General features: G+C 49.2%; 1 protein-coding gene across 4 annotated transcripts in view; it reads left to right on the plus strand.

The window, feature by feature from the left end:
• Nucleotides 1-21,332, plus strand: part of TMCO4 (transmembrane and coiled-coil domains 4) — a 78,076-nt gene that overhangs the window by 27,691 nt on the left and 29,053 nt on the right. For all 4 annotated transcript variants that reach the window (XM_080921993.1, XM_080921995.1, XM_080921996.1 and 1 more), the window contains 6 exons: nt 7,425-7,557; nt 15,441-15,538; nt 15,829-15,972; nt 16,606-16,725; nt 17,366-17,530; nt 18,603-18,739. In XM_080921993.1, coding sequence (XP_080778119.1) covers nt 7,425-7,557; nt 15,441-15,538; nt 15,829-15,972; nt 16,606-16,725; nt 17,366-17,530; nt 18,603-18,739 — 797 coding nt within the window. The remainder of the gene's footprint in view (nt 1-7,424; nt 7,558-15,440; nt 15,539-15,828; nt 15,973-16,605; nt 16,726-17,365; nt 17,531-18,602; nt 18,740-21,332) is intronic.

A 21,332-nucleotide genomic window follows, 5' to 3' on the forward strand; every position in this document is an offset into this window, starting at 1 on the left:
ACTTACCAACCACCCTTACTAAGGTGGATGGATGGATGAATGGATGGATGGATGGATGGATGGATGGATGGATGGATAGAAAATATATGGAGGATTGATGGATGGATAGGTTGGTGCCTGAGTGGATAGATGGATAGATGAAAGCAGGTAGGTAGGCAGAATATTACATATGTATATATGGATGGATGGATAGATGGGTGGATAGGTGGGTGGGTGGATGAATAGATGAATGGTGGATGTGGATGGATGGATAGATCATGGGTGGATGATGGATAGATGGATGGTTAGGTGGATGAATGGATGGATGGATGGATGGATGGATGGATAGATGGGTGGGTGGATGGATGGATGGATGGATGGATGGATGGATGGATGGATAGATAGATGGGTGGATGAATGGGTGGATGGATGGATGGATGGATGGATAGATGGGTGGGTGGATGGATGGATGAGTGGGTGGATGGATAGATGGGTGGGTGGATGGATGGATGAGTGGGTGGATAGATGGATGGATGGATGGATAGATAGATAGATGGGTGGATGAATGGGTGGATGGATGGATGATAGATAGTTGAATGGTTAGGTGGATGAATGATGGATAGATGGGTGGGTGGATGGATGGATGAGTGGGTGGATAGATGGATGGATGGATGGATAGATAGATAGATGGGTGGATGAATGGATCATTGGTTGACAGATGCATGGATGGTGAATGGGAAGAAAGAGAGGACAGAGGAAGGAGCAGAATGATAAGCAGATGGTCTTTCTTCAGAAAACAAACCTAAATCAGAGCTGGGTGGTACCTTTGAGCATCCTTCCCCTCCAGAGGCTGGCTGGGATTACCCAGCAGGGAGACTGGGTTGCTCCATGTGTTGGGCAGGACGGGAACCCATGCAATCAGCCAGGAAAGTCACCGTGGAAGGCCACATTTCTCAGAACTTCCTGGAAGACTTACCATTACTGACAGTCTGGGGGTGATAGTTACAAAGCAATCCTATATTGGCAGCTGGGTGGGCTGTCAATCATTTCCTTTATGCTATAGCAACCTGCAAACTATTTGCTCACACAGATGTAAAAGCCAGCCGTTCCGTCCATGTAACGCACCCTGAACTGGCTGTGGACGTCTGGGGCAGAGGACCCTCTGGAAGGGCATCCTGCCTGCTGTGAGATGTCAAGCGACACCCCCACCTCCATTCATTATATGTCAATAGCACGCCTCATGTGACAATCAACGGCGCCTCCAGGGCTGGGGAGATGGCTCGGGCAGCCAAGTGCTCACAGTGCAAGCATGAGACTGAGTTCAGATTCCCAGCACCCATGGAAAAGCCAAGCGCAGCCGTAATCCTCTGTAATTCTGGCACTGGGGACCCGGGACAGGCAGAGCCTTGAAGCTCACTGGCCGGCCAGCCTAGCTGAATCAATGAGCATCGGGTCCAGTGAGAGGTGCACTGATGAACCACAATGTTGCTATCACGGCTGAGACCTGTGTATTTGCTCTCAGTAATCCTTCTAAGTCATTCAAGCTGCTCTTTGGGCCCTTTATGTAGATTATGAGTTGTTGCATAGCATGCAACCTCGTATTGAAATGTGTATTGTTATCCTCACGTATAGGGAGGAAATCAAGGCCCCAGAGGTGAAACAGGCAGGCCGGGGTTATATTTCAAAGTTCCCTTTAAGGCAGCATGAACCTCAGTGTGAACTCTGAATCAGAGCCAGGGCAACTGATTTTTGCCCTGAGTTTTGCCCTCTGCACCCTATGTGACTCTTACGGATTCCCTGCGGGTCAATATAAAGCCAGGGTCCCGGGCACGTGCACACACTTGACTCTGCTTCCCGGGAGAAGTCCTTCTGGAGGGACTGCACCCCCGTCTCCTAATAATCAGAGCTCTGTGCAATGAAATGTCCCTCCTGTGACCCAATTGCTGAGTTCCCTGGCTGTGTCCTCGAGATTTGGGCAATTGATGATTAATTTTGCAGCATCCAGCAAATAAACCCTTAACTACTGCTGTGAGCACCAGCCTGGCTCTGGGCTCTGGACTCTGGGCACAGTTCCTATAGCTGAACTCACTGGGCGCCCACAGGATGTCTGGCTTTCAGCTCAGGGCTTCCTTTCTAAGCACTCCCTGGTGAAAGCTATACAGATCCCTCAGGAGACAGATGCAATGACTGTCCCCGTGTTATAAGAGAGGACCACACGGTACAGTGGATATGACAGATAACCTGTCTGCAGCCACATAGCTGGAAGCCGGGTGATGGGGTTCTAATCCCAAAACATCACCCACAACCCACCCCTAACTGCTGGCCACCTCCAGGCCTGAGGGACAGGCATGTGTGCAGCCACGTGGCTGGCATTGCCTCTGAGGAGGCAGAACTAGAGACAGCCTCTGAGGCAGATCTTCGTGCCCTCCGTTCTAGCCACAGGCTACCCACCGATTGGGGCTGAAGTATAACATGGCTTCTCTTTCACTGACTTTTTATCAGGGTAAGAACGGGGATAAATAAGAAATGTTCCGGGAGATTCATAATCAGGATCGCTGGTGAATAGAGAGCTAGCGGTGCAATGAGTGGTAGAACGAGCCTGTCACCATGAAAAGTCATTTTAGGGACAGTCCGGTGGTGCACAAGTGTAATCCAGCATCAAGGATGCAGTTGGGAGGACTGAGAATGTGAGACCAGCCTGGGCTACAAAAAGAAAACAAAACAGGGCAATGCTAAGTGTCTGAGTGCATTTCGAGTGTCTAGTGCTGGCTAGACTCACAGTATCCTGTTACAGCTCAACAGCCAGATGTGAAGCGTTTTGGGGGCTAGCGTAGAGCTCTTGTCTACCACATCCAAAACCCCAAGCTCCAGCCTGGTGCACCTGCATACACACAGACTCACACATCACAGCTGAGTTCACGGGCACAGGCCGCTTCCCTGCCAAGGAGCTAAGAGTCCCAGGCAAGTGATCAGTCCAGTAGTGTTCTCTCTGACGTGATGGTGTGAGTAGCTGTGCCTGCCTCCTCAGGAAGCTGAGAAGGTTCGAGAAAGCAGGATAGAACAGAAGCGTAGTTCAGAATGTGGCCGAGTTGGTAGTGGAGAACTGAACTTTCTGGATAAGTGTGGTTAGGAATCAGGTTAGTTGGTTGGTTTTTCATTCCATTTATTTACTGGGGACAGAGTGTGGCGCCTGTGTGAAGGGCAGGGAACAACTTGTGGGAGTCGGTTCCTCCTCCTACCATATGTGTTCTGGGGACTGAATTCAGATGGTCATGCTGGCAGCGAGCACCCGTACCTACTGAACCATCTACTTGCCCACGAATCAGGATTTTTCTGCCAGAAGGGAGCAACAAACTCATCCAGACTAGCCCTCCATAGTTTGGGTCTCTCCCAGCACTGGGACATGTATCCATTCCTCCAGAGAGTCTTCCCTTCACCCATGCAGATTACGAACCTCTCTTTGTTTCAAGCAGGGCCCCACAGTTAGGGGTGCATGGTGGGTTTAGAATTTGTATTCTAGAAGGGGAGATAGACAGTTTAAAAAAAAAAAAAGGTAGGCAACCAAACTACTGACATTGATTTTTATTTGTTTGCTTGAGACAAAGTAGCAGGGTGATCCTCTTGCCTCCACCTCCAAAATGCTGGGACTACAGGCCTGCATCACCATGCTTGGTTTATACAGTGCTGGGGATGGAAGCCAGGGCTTCGTGCACGCTCAGCAAGCACTCTAGCAACTGAGCTCCATTGCCAGCCCCAGTACACCCATCTGATGGTGATCGGTAGGAATTGTTGCTCACAAGAGGATGGACACCGTGGTGTGGCCTCTGCAAGCGCTTCCCCAAGGAGGTGACCTCTGAGGACTGAGCTAAGCATGAACCTCAGAGATAATGTTCTAAGCATTGTCAGAGCTCGGCTCATAATAAGGGGTTGGGGGGAGAAGCTTAGCAAGTTATCCTCTCCTCCCCACTCTTTTCCCCCACCATGTCTCCTGGGAAGGAAAGACTGAATTCCCGAAAACAGCTATCTCACAGAGAGATGGCAAAGATCTTTTGTACCATGTGGGGCTCTGGACACAGCAGAAAACCTAGTAGGCCAGGAGGAATGTGGTCTGTCGGTGAGTGCACCTACTAAGCACAGGTATGGAGAAACAGCCAGGAGCCGGCTGAGAGCTCTGACTTTTGGGAAACAGAATGACTGAGGCTGGTCAGCTCTCAGTGAAGAGCCAACGGCCTCTCCAAAGAGTTGGTATTTTAAGTTTATGCTGAAACTTGACGGGTGGACACGGGCCAGCCCAGCAGCACACTAGCAAAGGGGCTTTCCGAACAGCAAGCATGCACGTGTGAAGATCCTGAGCTCATCATGCATTTAGCCTGTAGCAGAGACAGGTAATAAAAGATGCAAAGAGGGGATGTCAGGCGGGGCCTAGGAATGGAGATGCCACGGCAGGCCTTGGCCAGATGTGTGGGGTTTCTTCTAAAGACATCGGGAGCTGTTGGAGCTGTAAGCTGAGCTGGGAAATTATCTTACGGAAGGTTCTAACGGATCTTTCTGGCTAATGGGGCCAACAGAGTGCATGGGGCCAGAATGAAAGAGGAGGGACCAGCAGGATGACTGGAAGTCAGAGCACAGTGGCCATACCCTGTCAGGTGGCAGCAACAGAGGAGGCAGATCAAAGCGCTGCAACCAAGCTAACCAGTGCCCTTAGGAGAAGCAGCTCTGGTCTTAGCTGATGGCCTGTGTGTTGGGCTGGGAGAATCAGAAGACTCCAGGGTAGTGGTTCCCAGCCTTCCTACTGCTGTGACCCTTTAACACAGTTCCTCACGCTGTGGTGACCCCCCAGCCATAAAATTATTTTGTTGCTACTTTATAACTGTAATTTTGCCACTGTTATGAGTCGTAGTGTAAATATCTGTGTTTTCCAATGGTCTTTGACAACGTCTGTGAAAGGGCCATTTGGTCCCCGGAGGCTGACAACCACTGCCCTAGACCAATGCCTAGGATCTTGGCCTGAGTCTCAAAGTGCATGGCTGGCTAGGCCTCTTATGAGTATATTGGCCACCTGGTAAGCTGGCGGGAAAACCTGCTCCAAAATGTCTGAGATAGCCCAGGACTCACCTTTCCACCTCAAACAGAAGCTCTGCTCCCAGTCCAGTGGCCCAGCACCCACAGTCTTCGAAATGACCCTTCCCAAAGGCTACAGGAAGGAGCCTTGTGCCTGGTATTACCCCTGAAAATTAATCACCCATGCACGTAGCAGCCTGAATCACTGCAGCCTTGACCTTGAAGTATTATTACCAGCTAATTACAATCGTCACCCATTAATCACTGCGGCAAAGCCCCATTATCACTTGAGAGTCACAAGCTTCCCTTCAAAGAAAAAGGAGTGCCTTTTGTCTGCGTTAACCCAGTGACCCCCACGGCAGGACACATGCTTGTCTGTCTCTGGGCACGTAGGCAGCTGCTATCATAATACATGTGTCTGCCAGCTCTGAGGACCCCTCCCCCTCCCCCCAGCCAAGGCAGGAACCGAGTTGTGTGTGTGCATGCATGCATGGGTTTGTTCATGTGTGTGTGTGTTGCTAAGGATGGATCCCAGTGTATGTCAGGGCATCTCTGCCACTAAACTATGTCCCCAGCCAGGAATCTTCAACCCTGCCATGTTCCTCAAACATGGGCAGCAGGAACAGAGACCTGTGTTTCTGACGACTTGTGCCTCCACAGGTCCATGAGATTGTAGAGCAGGTGAATGAATGGCCAAGTCCTGTAAATTTCCCTGCCAAAAAGCAAGCAAACAAACAAAAAAAAAAAAAAAAAAAAAAAAAAAAAAAACCCCAAATCGGATGTTAAGCTCTTATGCTGCACCTGACTAAAGGCAGGTACTGGGGTAGGACATTTGGATGAGTCAGCTTGTCATCTAGTCTGACACAGGCAAGCCAGTCACTCAGAGGAATGACAAGAAAGAGGCTGTATGCAGGACCACAGGCCCCAGCACAGGATGTAAACTGGAGAGGGTCCAGACATAAGGTGCTGACCAAGCCTTATCTTGGGAGAAAATAAAGGTTCGAAGCCTGATAGGATCTGGGCACCTCAGAGGGATTGTCCCTCGGTTCTGTGGGATGCCTGATGTTGCTGCCTATGGGACAGGAAGAGTTTAGACTGTGTCCAGGTGAAGCACCTTGAGATGGGAAGGTGGTTCTAGACCATCTGGATGGCATGGTAGAATCCCAAGGTCCCTGGAAGAGGGAGAAAGGAGACCCAGTAGGAAGCAGAGGTTGGAGCTGGAGAGACGGCTCAGTGGTTAAGAGCACTGACTGCTCTTCCAGAGGTCCTGAGTTCAAATTCCAGCAACCACATGGTGGCTCACATCCATCTGTAATGAGATGTATATATCAAATAAATCTTTAAAAGAGAGAGGGGAGGGTTGGAGTCATGTGGCCAAGGACCTGGAAGGAATTAGGTTTTTCAGTAAATGAAGTAGAATTAGAAATTCAAGGCTGGCATGTGACTTGGACTACTTAGTGCATTCAAGGCCAGCCTGGGCTACATATCAAACCCATCTATGCGGACAGGAGCAGGTGTGTTTGAGAACCTGGTACCTGGGAGATGGTGTAGCCTCTAAAGTGCTTCCCATATAAAACTGAGGACTTGAGGTCAGTCCCCTCACCCCAACCCCCCACCCCTACCCCAACCCCAAATTCGCATAAAAGCTAGTGGGGTACTTGTAATCCCAGCACTGGGGAGGCAGAAACTGGAGCTGGAACCCAGTCATCCGACTAGCCAAATTGGAAAGGTTTAGATTCTTCGAGAGACCCTGTGTCAAAAGATAAGCCAGAAATGGATGGGGAAAACCTGTTGACCTGTGGCCTGCAGACACATGACTGCATAAGTACATGTGAGCACACACATAAACACACACAATTAATTGTGTTTTTAAAAGATTGTGCCTGGCAGTTTATTGCAGCAACAAAGACAAATGAATAGCGCTTAGCATTCTGAAGCCCTGCTCTGGGGCACTGATATTTGTTATCTAAGAATCAGAGGATGAAGCTGGATCATGGTGGTCCACACCTTTAATCCCAGGGCTCAGGCAGAGGCAGGCAGATCTCCCAATTTGAGATCAGCATGCTCTCTAGAGAGAATCCCAGGACACTCAGAGCTAAGCAGAGAAACGCTATCTGGACAAAAACAAACAAACAAACCAAAAAGAGGATAGGATAGGAAGTAGGAATGGTCTACTTGGAGGGTTATGGGCACACAGGGATATGTGACCTGGTGTGCTGTGTCAGGGGACAATCCTTGGGCAGTGGGAGCTGCCAAGAGTCACCTGAGGTTGGCTTCCTGGGGGCTGTTTGCTTCCAGGTTTAGGGTTTGTTGTTTGCACCTCCTGCTGGTTATCCCTTACTGAAAACCTGAACTGATTCTTGGGCATTCTGTTTCCTTTGAAGGACACTATGATGCCCGGGCCAGAGTTCTCGTTTGTCATGTGACCTCCCTGCTCCAGGTGCCCATGGAGGAACTTGATATTCTGGAAGAGGTATTCTTGGAGAGCCTGAAGGATGCCAAAGAGGAGGAGTCTGAGTAAGACAGCCCTGTGGCCCCTGGCAGAAGCCTGAATTCTGCCTGAGGGATCTTTTCCCATCTCAGGCCCCCTTCCCATGTAGAATTCATGCAGTGAGGTAGAAAGAGCCTTAGACAAAGAGTCCCAGTAGCCCTGACTTATTGTGTGACTTAGCAAGTCACTTGCCATCCTCTCTGGGCTTGGCTATGGTTGCAAAAAGAGATGCTTGTTAACAGTTCTGAATGTGTGACCACCATCCAGTGGTCCCCCACCAGACAGTGGTCCTGAAAACTGCTCCATCTCAAGCTTTTATGCCACTTTCTCTAACTATAGCATCCCTGAATATGAAATGGCTACAAAGATAGTTCCCCCACTCCCAGGGTCATGAGAGAAAAAAAATGATCCCAACAGAAAATACTCAGTCCAGGCTGGCACAAGGCAAGGGTTTGATGGATATGAGCCCGCCCCTTCCCTCATAAACCCCCATGCCATGCATGGTCAGGGTTCTGAAGGATATGGGGAGATAGCTCAGTCAGGAGTTGTAATCCCAGCACTCAGGAGGCAGAGATGGGTGGATCCCTGGGACTTGCTGCTTAGACAGCCTGACCAGATTGGTGAGTTTTCAGGCCGCTGAGAGACCCTGCCTCAAAACTAAAAATAAATAGTGGATGATGTTTGAAAAATGCCAAACAGAACTTGTCCTCTGACCTACATGCACACACATACACACACACACATACATACACATATCACGTACCCTACTGCTGACACCCATATACACATTAAGAACTTGGAAAAGAAAATCATCTTTGTGACCCAGCCAGAGTCCAGCTCTGGGTGTCATCTAATCCCAGTATCATAAATCAACTCCAGGGCTGGACAGATTCAGCAGTTAAGAGCACTGACTGCTCTTCCAGAGGTCCTGAGTTCAATTCCCAGCAACCACATGGTGGCTCACAACCATCTGTAATGAGATCTGATGCCTTCTTCTGGTGTGTCTGAAGATAGCTACAGTGTACTTATATGTAATAAATACATATTTAAAAATACATTTAAAAAATAAAATAAATCAATTCCGGCCCCATCTTGAACCTGAGCTGCTGCAACAGGCACCAGGTACTGAGTATCAGGCCCTAAGCACATCTACCCAGCATGAGTTTCTCTTCATCTCCCATAGCCATCTCTGAGAAGCCCAGTTCTAGCAGTGAGAGACAGGAATCTGAAACACAGTTCAGAGGCAGAGCCGGCTCCTTCCAGAATTTACAGGCAAAAAGATGGGAGACAAAGATAGGTTTGGGTTTTGGTTTTTTGGGTTTGCCGGTTTTGTTTTAAATCAGGGTTTCTTTATGTAGTCCTGGCTGTTCTGGAACTTGCTCTGTAGACCAGGCTGGCCTCAAACTCACAGAGATCCACCTGCCTCTGTCTCCTGATTGCTGGGATGAAAGGCATGCACCACCACACACTCTGGCAGTTTGTTGAAATAACCTAATGGGAGTGTGGGAAGATGGAGACAGACCATCCCTGGTGCTAGTCACTGAGCCCCAGGTTTAGTGAGAGCCTATCTCAAAAACCCAAATGGAGAGTTATTGAGGAAGATACTTGTTGTCAACCCCTAACCTTCAAATGTACACACACAAGAGAAATAATCTGAAAATATTTATGTTGGTGCTCAGAACGGTGCCAGGCAGCAAACAGGTAGACCTGGACCAATGGCCTTAATCACAAGGACTGTCACCTAGTTCTTCAACTATGTTGAAAATGTGTCAGCCTCAGAGGCCTTGAGATGGAGAGACTTCCCAGTCGGTGTCTGAGGATCCTGTTATCAGACAGGGGTGTGGGATCCAGAGGGGTCTGTTCAGACCAGAAGTTCCAACACAGCCCAGCTCCAAACTTCCCCAGCTTTACGACCTTGAGAAAGTCACTGATGTTCTCTGGGCCTCAGTTTCCTCACCTGTGGAATAGGGATAACAATAAAGACCTTTTGCCTAGGCTTCCCATGGGGGCAAAAGGAAGCTGACAGTGAGGGGGTGTGTGCAGCTCACGTTGGTTTGTTAGCAGTAGGGTTACAATCACGCCATCATATTTAAAACTACACTCTGCAGGCCGGGCTCTCCGTTGATCCTGCTGTGGCCTCGGACAGGGTTCCTTGCCTTCTCTGGGCATGAGGACCAGTTCGTTATCCCTGTATAGAAATCCTTTTTAATGCTGAGGCTTTTTACCAGATCTATCTGTGATGCTTCCTTGTGGGTGGGATTTAGAATGTGACATGTCACCCAGTGTGTTTGGCCCTCACCTGAATGCCACCCCAGACTGCTCACCTCACCTCTCTGTGCCTCTGCTCCTTGAGCTCCCGAGGGGGGTTAGTGGTAGTTCCACATCAGAGGGCTGTAGGAGGATTAGATTAATTGCCTCACATCAAAAGCTTGGGACAGTGCCTGCTATGCAGCAGGCTTCGGTGACCCTCAGCTGAGACAAGGCTGAATTTCATAACTCCTACAGGAACGTGGTCATTGTCTGACTCCTGCCAAGTGCTTCCTGATACCAGGGGGCAGGGGGCTGCCCCATCTGACTCCCATACCATCCCTGTGGGAAGTCAGCTGGCCCTGGTCACTTAGCTGTTCATGGCTTTCTAATTCACTCACCATGTCCATCCTGAGCCTGTATTTTTTTTTCTTTCCCCATTTTTTGGGGGTGAGTTCAAGACAGGGTTTCACTGCGTAGCTCTGGCTGTCCTTACTATGAGGACCAGGCTGGGGCCTGAAATCCAGAAACCCACTTGCCTCCCAGGTGCTGGGATTAAAGGCATGAGCCGCCATCACCTAACTTCTTTTTATTTTCTCAAGGCCCCAGTTTGAAGCCCCAGATTCTCTCCCTCCGGCTTTAACTAGGAAAAACTCTCAGGATGGGCTGGGGGTAGGGAGCACATCTATTTGCCTGTTAGTCACACGAGGACAGACATGGACACTGGGGGTCCTCCTCCATTACCACCCACCTTATTTCCTTGAGACGGGATCTCTCACTGAAGCTGGAGCTAGGCTGCTGGCCAGCAAGTATGGCGGTAGAGCGCTTGCCTAGCATGTGCCGGGGCCTTGAGTTCCACCAGAAACGGATGGAGGGGAGAGGGCCACAGAGAACACGCTCCCACGGGCGAGCAGATGCCTTCCAGTCCCTTGGACTGGTGGCTCCACACTGTGACAGTGTTGGTATCTTTCTCTTCTTGAGCTCTATTTGAAGCCAGCCTGGGGGTCTGACCTCAGCTGATGTGGAAACGCCATCTCAAGTTCACGCCTCCTATCCTATAAAGTGACTGTGGCCAGCGACTAACTGTCTGGAGGTATGGGCTGCCATCAAGTCTAATCAGATGGCAAAGTCCATGGCAGGAATAAGGCCATCGTTTAGATTTGGAGTTCCCAGAATTTCAACATCCATGGAAAAGGAAGGAAGCACCCTCGCTGTGACTCAGAGTAGTTGTCTCCTCTCCGGCTCTCCGTGTTGAAATTCAACCAGACTACTGAAATGATTGCAAGGATTAAATGCTGCGATTATCAGCAAAGATAAGGAGAGGAAAAGGCTGCTTACAGGGAAAGCAGTTATTAAGATGGGTCCACGTGCAGAAATCAAGAGGCCATGCCCAGGAATGTCAGACAGAGGATCTCTGCTAAGTAACTTTTAAGGAAAACATTTCCTTGGGGATTGGCAAGATGGTTCAACATGTAGAGGCGCTTGTGCCCAACACCCTGAGTTTGATCCCTGGGACCCAGGTGGAGAGGAGACCTGATTCTCACAAGTTATCCTCTGGACTCCACTTACATAAACAGACATACATATGGACACACATTAATGGGCATATATGCATATGGACATGCAGTGAAAATGTAAGAAAACTTGAAACAGGAAAATAACACTGATTTTCCTTTTAAAAGAAACAAAGGGAGGGGTGGAGAGATGGCTCAGGGGGTAAGAGCACTGGCTGCTGAGTCAGTTCCCAGTACTCAGGTCTGTGGCTCCCAACCAGCTTAACTCCAGTTCCGTGAGCTCTGCTGCCCTCTTCTGGCCTTCACTGGTACTGCATAATGTGATAGACCACATACAGGCAAACACACACACACACACACACACACACACACAGCTTTCTTAAAAGAAAGAGAAATCCCACCTTCTCCAGTCAAAAAAATGTTTGCTAACATTTAAATGATAACGTTGGAAGAAACTGCTAGGGGTCAGAGTGCCGTGTGTGTGTGTGTGTGTGTGTGTGTGTGTGTGTGTGTGTGGTCTCTGCAGAACTGCTCTGATGAGCTACCTTCATGCATTTGAGCCACACAGGCCTGGGGAACCCTATGGATGTTGTAGTCATTCTGCTACATCAAACTGAGCTAAGCCTGCTGGCCATTAGTATCCAGACGTCACTGTGGGAGAAACCTAGAAGCTGTCAGTGCCACGTCGTGACACTTGTCATGTAGAGCAGCCTGGCCTTGAGCTCACATTTTCTGCCACTTCCCATTAGTTCTCTTGTTCCGGAACTTTCTTACTGGGAGGTGACTGGCCTGTACCCCACCTGCCTGTCTTCTTTTAGCCGGTATCCACTGTTTTTCCAAAGTGAAACAAAGTAGTGGATAGTTCCCTGGGTTCTGGGCTGGGGAGCTGTCTCGATGGGTAAAGGAAGTGTTTGCTGTGCAAACATAAAGATCTGAGGCTCCCCAGTACCCATGTGAAAAATCCAGATGCGGTGACAAGAGCCTAGAGTGCTCAGGGTGGGGACCGGGTGTCGCCAGGCAGCTAGTGCAGCTCACTCAGAGAGACCCTGACTCCCAAAACAAGGTGAAGAGCAATTGTAAGATATACCTGATGCTGATCCCTGGCCTCCACACGTTCATTCAGTGGGCACGTGCTCCTGAACACATACGTACTCACAACCCAAAAATGAAACGTGCCCTGAATACCACCCAGGCCCAGGGCAAACTGCAGAGGATGGAGATCCAGAAATGGATGAGCAGTGCTGGGCCCCTGTGCCTCTTCCCTCAGCTTCCAGCTGCTTCCCAGGCTATGTCTGTCATGTGAAGTTGTGCCACTGACTATGAGCCCCACGCCCCACTGTGTGTGGTCAGCCATGAGAATGCTTCACTAGGGCCTTCTGTTGAGAAGCCAGCCTCCTGCTTGAACTGATGGAATGGTCATTAATGAAAGGTCAAAGCCGTTAAGGGACAGAGTATAGCCTCTGTGTAGGAAGAAGTCACAACAATGAGACACAGAATAACATCAAGAAACATCACATATAGGCCTCCAAACACAAACACACACACACACACACACACACACACACACACACACACACACACACACACCCCTAGCCCCAGGGTGCTTACATGAAAAGGTTCAGACTGTAATCTCTACTGAGTCACAGACTCCATGAGTGGCTCCGTGCAGCACCAAGGGCTATTTCTCGCTTTGTGCATCCACTGAAGACCGGTTGTGGATCTTGTCCATGTCGTCCTGGTGCGGGGTGGGGCTCTAAGCTGATGGATCGCCCGCTGCCTGTCTGGAAGGACGGCAGTCTCAGGTTAAAGCAAAGGAGACCTGCCAGCCTCCTTTTAAAGGTCTTAGAAACGGCAGTGCCATGCCCCCACCCCCACGCCGCGCTTCACAGAGGACAGCTGCCCAGCGGGAGGGCACCGTCTTCCGCTGTGACCGTTCTGTGCCCACAAGTCCACCAACCATGACAGATTTTTTGTATTGATTTTTATATATACTTTTGACGTGTGTGTGTGTGCGTGTGTGTGTGTGTGTGTGTGTGTGTGTGTGTGTCTCCATGGCTGTACAAGACGGAGCCTCTGATTTGCCCGCTGCCTCCACACTCTCAGGATTAGGGATTCAGATCATCTCTATCATACCCAGATTAAAATAATAATTTTTAAAAATAAATTCTGTACCGAACGTACTTTATTTCTCTTGTCATTTTACCTGGCATTGCTATATCGTATGAGAGATATGAAATCTAAATATGAGATATGAGAAATTATATGCAAATGTATGCAGATGTAAGGGACAGGAGCCGCTGTGGTTCCGGTGCCCTGTGGGACACCTAGAATCAATACTGAGGGGCGACAGTTTGGACACTGACACCAGACCCCCTCACTCCCAGTCAGTCGCCTCTCTCCTTCCTCCTAATGGTTATCCCATCTATCAGGAAAACCAGCACCGGGTTCAGTGACCAGCAACAATTCTTACCATGGGTTTCTGGGTATCTGCAGGGAGGCAGCTCAGAAATGCTGCTTTCACACAGGGGTCTCACCGGGGAGGTGAGCTGGTGCTGGTGAGAGAGGCAAATCCACTTCTCGGTTCCCCTCAGGAGGAAGGATACGGGCATTTTGGTTGAACATGGATGGAGGTGGGGACCTTCAACCCACAGATGTGAGACTCCGGGCCGGAGTGGGGGGGGGGGGCAGTGCATTGTCCATTTGCGGTACATGTGTTGGCTAAAGAGGATAAAGCTTCATCTTCACAAAGCAAGTTGTTGCTGGGCTACTGAGGTGGTGCAGCAAGTAAGGGTGCTTGCTGCCAAGGCTGATGACCCCAAGTTCTATCACTAGGACCTACGTAGTAACAGAAGACAGCTGACCCCATATGCTGTTCTCAAATCTACGCGCACACACATACACACAGCCCCTCTGGAATAACTACTCTTATCTCTTTTGGGGCTCAAGGATAAGCTTTTCTCTGTGTAACCACCCTGGCTCTCCTGGAACTCGATTTGTAGACTAGGCTCAAACTCAGAGATCTGCCTACCTCTGCCTCTCAGAGTACTGGGATTAAAGGTGCACACTACCATGCCGGGTTATACAACCATTATCTCTTAACGCATCCGGGCTGTGGGAGCGCAGTAAACTGCTTCTTGACTAAGTATGGGAAGTGTGCAGTGTGGAGGTTGGTGTAGAGGAAGCGCTCACTAAATATTAACCGTTTCTCGTCATTTATGATCGTGCCCCGTTCAGTTGTCCAAATTCCAGCTTCAGTTCAGAGTTCTCTCGTAATGGCTTCTCCACCCACCCTCCACCTCTCTCCTTGTCTCTGATCACCTTAAAGCAGCCAAGGGCTAAAGTTCCATCGGGAAAGCTGAGCATCTCGACTCAAGCATTGAGACGGCCATTCTCAAAGGGGCTGGTGATGGCTGCTCGGTCCGTGGTGTGCTCACCGAGCGTCCTCAAAGCCCTGGGCTCCATATCTGAACCACACAAACTGGGCAGGGTGGTCCAGGCCTGTAAATCCAGCACTTGAAAAATAGAGGCAGGAGGGTCCTAAGTTCAAGGTTATCCTCAGATACATAGGGAATTAAAGGCCTGCCTGGGCCCCGAGACCCTCTTTCAAAGAACTAAAACTATAAATTATAAAAACCCCAACCATTCTCCCTGCAGATAATCCTCTTACCTTGCACTGGATTTACAGTGTCCATGTTCTCAGTCTGGACCAACTCACTGTTGCCACAAGGCCCCTATCTCCCATACAGATGTTTCTCTAGCCCATTGAACACATAATTGCTCTGGAGGAAACAGATTTCCAAACACCCAGGGGAAGTGGAATCTGTTGGCAAGATGAGGGTACATTCTGTATTCATTTCTGGGTCCATCTGTGAAAGCTGTTCTTTGCCTTTTTTGCTATTGTTGCTACTGCTTTGCTATTATTATTATTATTATTATTATTATTATTATTATTATTATTGTCTTTTCATTATTTAAATTGCACCCATTAGGATGGATCTGCTGGGTAAGTAGCGTGCTCCATTCATTGAGATTTCCCCCAAGCACTGATGGGCCCGGAACCTACCTGCCATTGATCTCCGATTTAGGGGTTGGGAGGATTTAAGGGGCCCTGGGTCATACCTAGCCATAGACCTGCCTCTTCTCTCCAGGACTGCAGAGGCATCTCGGAAGAGAAAAGAAAAACGGAGGAAGTGGAAACGCTATCTACTGATAGGCCTGGCCACAGTTGGAGGCGGGACAGTGATTGGTGAGGCCCTGCCGCAGGGGACAGCTCCTGGTCTGTGTCTCTGTGGGGAGGTAGCCCCAGCATATGACAGGCACCCAGGCCAGTAGTAAATATGCTCACTAACACTGATGGGAGCTGCCCGTGCATGGTGGTACACACCTGTAATCCCAGTGCTTAGGAGACAGAGGCAAAAGGGTCATGAGTTCAAGGTCATCCTTGAATTTAAAGGTATAGCTGGAAACTCCATTAAAGGCAGCACGAGGGGAAAAGAACCCATTAAGCCATACCCTGACTGACTTCTTACCCTGCAGGTGTGACTGGGGGACTAGCTGCCCCCCTTGTTGCTGCAGGAGCCGCTACAATCATAGGCAGTGCTGGGGCAGCCGCACTGGGCTCGGTGGCTGGCATTGCTGTCATGACCTCACTGTTTGGTGCGGCTGGAGCTGGCCTGACAGGTAAGACTTAAAGGTTCGGGGCCTTGGAAAAGATTTTTGTCCAACCTGATTCAGCCAAAAGGTTGCCCCAGATGGCTTCTTGCGGGGGAGGGGGGATAAGGAAATGTGGCTTTGCCCCTTCTGAGTCCCAGCCAAGCCAGACTTGCAGCAAAGCTCAGAAGTTGCTGGACTTGTAATCATCACAGCCAGGGTCAGGACAATGTTTGGAAAACTAATTTTTCCCATGAGTATTTGCTGTGTGGCGAAAGAGTCCAGCCAAGTCTGTTGCTATCACCCAGGAAGCACCCAGGCACTGTCCCTCAGAAGCATGAGGTTTCCTTGTGTCCTTGCTGTGGCTCTCCAGCCTCGCCCGTGCACGTGGCCCCCAGTTGCACGCAGGCATGTGCAATGCTGCCAAGGATCACAGTTGGTATCAGCTGATAGTAAGAGTTAGGGCCCAGCAGGAAATGCAAGAAGGACAATGATTCAGAACCTCAGTTCAGACCCTGGCTCTAGACCCTGTGGCTCTAATGGCCTTGGGCAGTGTCTTCCTGTCCTCTAATCAGGGACAACAGCAGTATCCATCTTACAGTCCACAGATGAATGCTTTTGTCCAGAAGCAGAGCACACACTTTCCTGTGTCTATGTCCTTAGGATACAAGATGAAGAAGCGAGTCGGGGCCATCGAGGAGTTCATGTTCTTGCCTCTGACGGAAGGCAGGCAGCTACACATCACCATTGCCATCACTGGCTGGCTCGGGTCTGGCAGATATCGTGAGGATCAGGGTGGAGATGGGAACCGGGTTTGCCTCTGTTGGTTGGACCCTGGGCTAGTTAGTTAGGAGGACGATTTCACAGACAGGGAGTAGACCAAGAGATGTGATAAAGTCATCTTCTATCCATCTTCCTGTGCACCCAACTACCCATTATCCAGATAAAAATTTACCCATCTATCCATCCATCAATTCATCCACCCAACCATCCATCCATCCAACTATCCATCCACCTATCCATTCATCCATCTACTCACCCATCTATCCAGATACACATATACCCATCCATTTATCCATCCACACAGCCATCCATCCACAAAACCATCTATCCATCTATCCACCCATCCACCCACCCATCCATCCATCCACCCATCCGTCCATCCATCTACTCACCCACCCACCCGTCCACACACCCATCCATCCATCTATCCATCCATCCACACATACATGCATACATACACACATACATACATACATACATACATACATACATACATACATACATATACACACACACACACACACACCCATCCATGCAGTAATCCTCTATTGCTATCCTCTATTCACCTGTTCTGTGACTTGGGTACCCTCTGCCACAGCCAGTAGAGGATGCTGCCAACGCCTACCCGTGTTATCTTCAGGCACATTTAATGCCCCGTGGATGGCCCTAGCCCGAAGCCAGGAGCAGTACTGCCTGGCCTGGGAGGCCAAGTACCTGATGGAGTTGGGCAATGCCCTGGAGACCATCCTCAGTGGCCTCGCTAACATGGTGGCCCAGGAGGCTCTCAAGTACACCGTGCTCTCTGGTAAGCATTCCATACTGACTAACCAGGGTTGGCATCAAATCCTTGGATGTTTGTAATCCAAGGGAGCCTGGCTCTGTGCTAGAGACAAAGAGTGCAGACAAACCTAGGGTCACATGCATGCCAAGTGAGCATTCCTGGGACTGTTAGCTCATCTCCAGCACTGTGCTTGCTTTTTTGTTGTTTTTTTATTCTGGGTGGCAAAAGAAAAAAAAGTCAAAGTTTTAGTACATTTGAAGACAAGACAAATGGTTGCATCATTCTAGATCTTAAACTAGGATGTTTTTATTATTATAGAAAACAATTTTTAAATTTAAAATTTCGATCATATCCTTCCCCTACTTTTGCGGGTTTTTTTTTTTTTTTATCTTAAGGCAGGGTTCCATTCATTTGCCCAGGCTGACCTTGAACCCACTCTGTAGCCTAGGTAGACCTTAAACTTGCAATTCTTCTGCCTCAGCTTCGTCTGTGAAAAGTTTGTGACTTTTGTGCCAAGAGACGAGGCAACAACCAATCATTTAGTGTATCCGTTGGCGGCTGCTACATGACGTCTCCCCCAAACTCATGGTAGAGTAACCCTTACACTATTAGCTCAGGAGAGACAAGGCTGGAGTCGGCTCATCTCAACCGGGCCTATTCATGGATCTGTGGGTCAGTTGACTGTCCAGTGGCTCAGGCTTGGCTCTGTCTATGTGTCTCTCAAAGACACCGAGCTGGCCCATACCAGAGGAAGAGAAGCAGCATATGTGGTCTCATACCCAAGGCTAGCTCAAGCCCCTCGCCTACTGTCTCTTTGCCCTAAATAAACAAGTCACTTGAGTTGGGCAGGGTGATGGATCTAGAATACTGGAACAATGGATGGGGCTGTCTTTGGAATCTCATAATGGCGTGTGTTTGGACAAGAGATGTAGTTAGTACATCAGAAATGTTGTTTCAAGTCTCCCAGTTTGCTAGTTAGAGTCTGTCACTAGGATTCCTGGCTATGTAGACCCCGCCCACATTTATTAGAGCATCTTTCAGCCATACTATCCTAGCAAGGCCCCTCTGCTTCATCTGCGGACTCCCATCTCCTCAGGTATCGTGGCTGCTCTAACCTGGCCGGCCTCCCTCCTCAGTGTCGCCAATGTCATCGACAACCCCTGGGGGGTGTGTCTCCATCGGTCGGCAGAGGTTGGCAAGCACCTGGCACACATCCTTCTCTCCCGGCAACAGGTACTAGGAGTGGGGGGGCGGGAGGGAAGGCAGACGGGGAAGTTGGTATACTGATGTATACACCATAGCTGCTGGTGCGAACCTCAGAAGTAAGTCCATTCATTGGTAGGGGCCCAGCAGCTTTGGAGAAGAAAGTTGGCTTTGCTGCCACTCAAGTGCAGGTCAGGAAAGTATCCTAGGATTCACAAAACCACCCGTACTGCAGCTCCTGGGAATCTGACTCCAGGCATACACACACACACACACACACACACACATACACACACACAAAAACATACACAGAGTGTATATACATGTATAAACATACAGGCACACATATATAAGCATACATATGCATATACATAAACACACTTGCACAAAAACATACACATATATACATACATATACAAACATACGCACATAAATGCACACATACACACATACATACACACAGTGTACATATATGTATACATATACTGGCACACATATACAAACATACATATGCACATGCATACACACAAACATGAACACATACATACCTGCACATATACACATATGCACACATGCAAGCATACACAACATATACACATCAATGCACAATTAATGTTCCCTGGTGAAGCACTCTGAAGTTGTATGCCATGGGAAAGAGGCCTCTTGCCTTGAGCAGGAAGTCACAGACACACCACAATTTCCCTTGGTATGGCTTGAATGTCTTGCTCCAAGGTGACAGTATTTGAGCTCCAGGAGGCAAGAGGAAGAGCTGAGGAGCAAAAGCAGGTGCCACACAGCCTCTCAGTTGCCATCTCCTTGGCCAGAGACTAGTCACATGACCACACTTCACTGCCCAAAACCCAGGAAGTTTAGTCTTTATTCTGAAAGGGCAAGCAGCCAGCTGAAATTCAATTACTGTGGACAAAGGGGAGCGGAGCTACTGAGAGACCCAGCAGTTTCTGCCAACATGGGAATGTTGCCTGGGAAACTGCTAACGCCAGCCAATCTCTGTATCTTCCCCTCCCAAAATGAAAAGGAGAGCCAGAGAAGCCCTTCGGCAGATCTGGCCGGGATGCAAAGACCGTAGCATAGTGGCTATGGCTGAGAAAGGTGAACCTTATCATCTCCCACTCTGCAGTCTGGGTATCACCGACCAAGAAGGGTGATGATTGGTAGCATCCTCACTGCACGTACCACATGCTCTCCTCACAATATGGGGAGCAGAAGTCAGACATGAATCTTCAGGCTGCCTTCCTTGTGGAGACCACCAGGAAGCATCCATTTCCTACTTTTTCTCCCTCCTAGAGGCCTATGTCCTCCTCTGCTGTCGGACCATTTGCCAACTTCAAAGCCAGTGGTGTCTGGAGCATCCACAGGCTTCTTCTCTGCTCCTCCTCCCTTCTGCCTGTGTGACTCCTGCATCCCTCTGACTCCTGCGTCCCTATTTATCTGTTTTGTTTTGGTTGAGACAGTGCCTTACACTATAGTCCAGGCTGCACTAGAAACATACCTTCCTCGAACTCCCAGCAGTCATCTAGGCTCAGCTTCCTGTGTGCTGGGGTCACAGGTATGAGCCACTATGCCTAGCTGAGATTCTTGACCAGACATCTGCAAAGTCCCTATCCTAGATAGCAGGTAACATTCACATAATCCAGGACCTAGGATGTACACACACACCCCAGCAGAAGCCATAATGCTGTCTTAATTACTTTTCTATTTTTTTACTTATTACTTTTCTATTTTAAAATATGGTATTTTCTATTACAAGATCCCATGACTGAAGAAACATACCATGACCAAGAAAACATAAAAGAAACTGTTTAGTTTGAAGCCTACAGTTCCAGAGGGCTGGGCAGGCAGGCATGGCACTGGAGCAGTGGCTAAGGGCTCACATCTCAATCCACAAGCATGAGACAGACAGTGCTAGCTGGGAATCCTGTGGGCTTTTGAAATCACAAAGTCAACCCCCAATGACACACTGCCTCCAACAGGGCCACACCTCCTAATCCTTCCCAAACAGTTCCACCAGCTGGGATTAAATATATGAATCTATGGGGGCCGTTCTCATTCAAATAACTGCACTGTCTTCTGAGAGCTCTGCCTCCTCCAGTTCTGTGTGCCAAGCACCAGTTTCCCTGTGTCTGAGGGAATTCCCCAACATTCTGTGCACATTCCAGACTTTCAGGGGTTGGAACATAGAAATGAAAGGCATTCTGGGACATTGTGGCTGTCCCTGGTCTTCAGCCACTGGCTAGGACTCCCATCCTGGAAACACCCTTAGCTACAAACCAGAAGCTTCTTCTCTGTGTGCCTAGAAAGGCTCAGAGAAAAGAGGGAAAGAATGCTAGCAACGTTGCCAACTTTTAGCAGCTGGCTCCTTCACCTCCTATGCAGAGCTGGACCCTTTCCTCCAGATAGTCTCTTTTTTTCTTTAGCATGTCCCATAATGCCTCGCCTTTTCTCCAGGCTCCCCAATCCATATCTTATCATTTAGAGCCTTCCTCTCCAGAAAATCACCCCCCATGCCTTCCTGCTCATCACATTGCATCTTGTGTCTAATATCTGCATCTCCAGAGGGGACCCCCTACATCACAGCAGTCCTTAGCCATAGGCAGATGAGTTC

Source organism: Micromys minutus (genome assembly GCF_963924665.1).
Source record: "Micromys minutus genome assembly, chromosome: 9".
Lineage (NCBI taxonomy): Eukaryota > Metazoa > Chordata > Mammalia > Rodentia > Muridae > Micromys > Micromys minutus.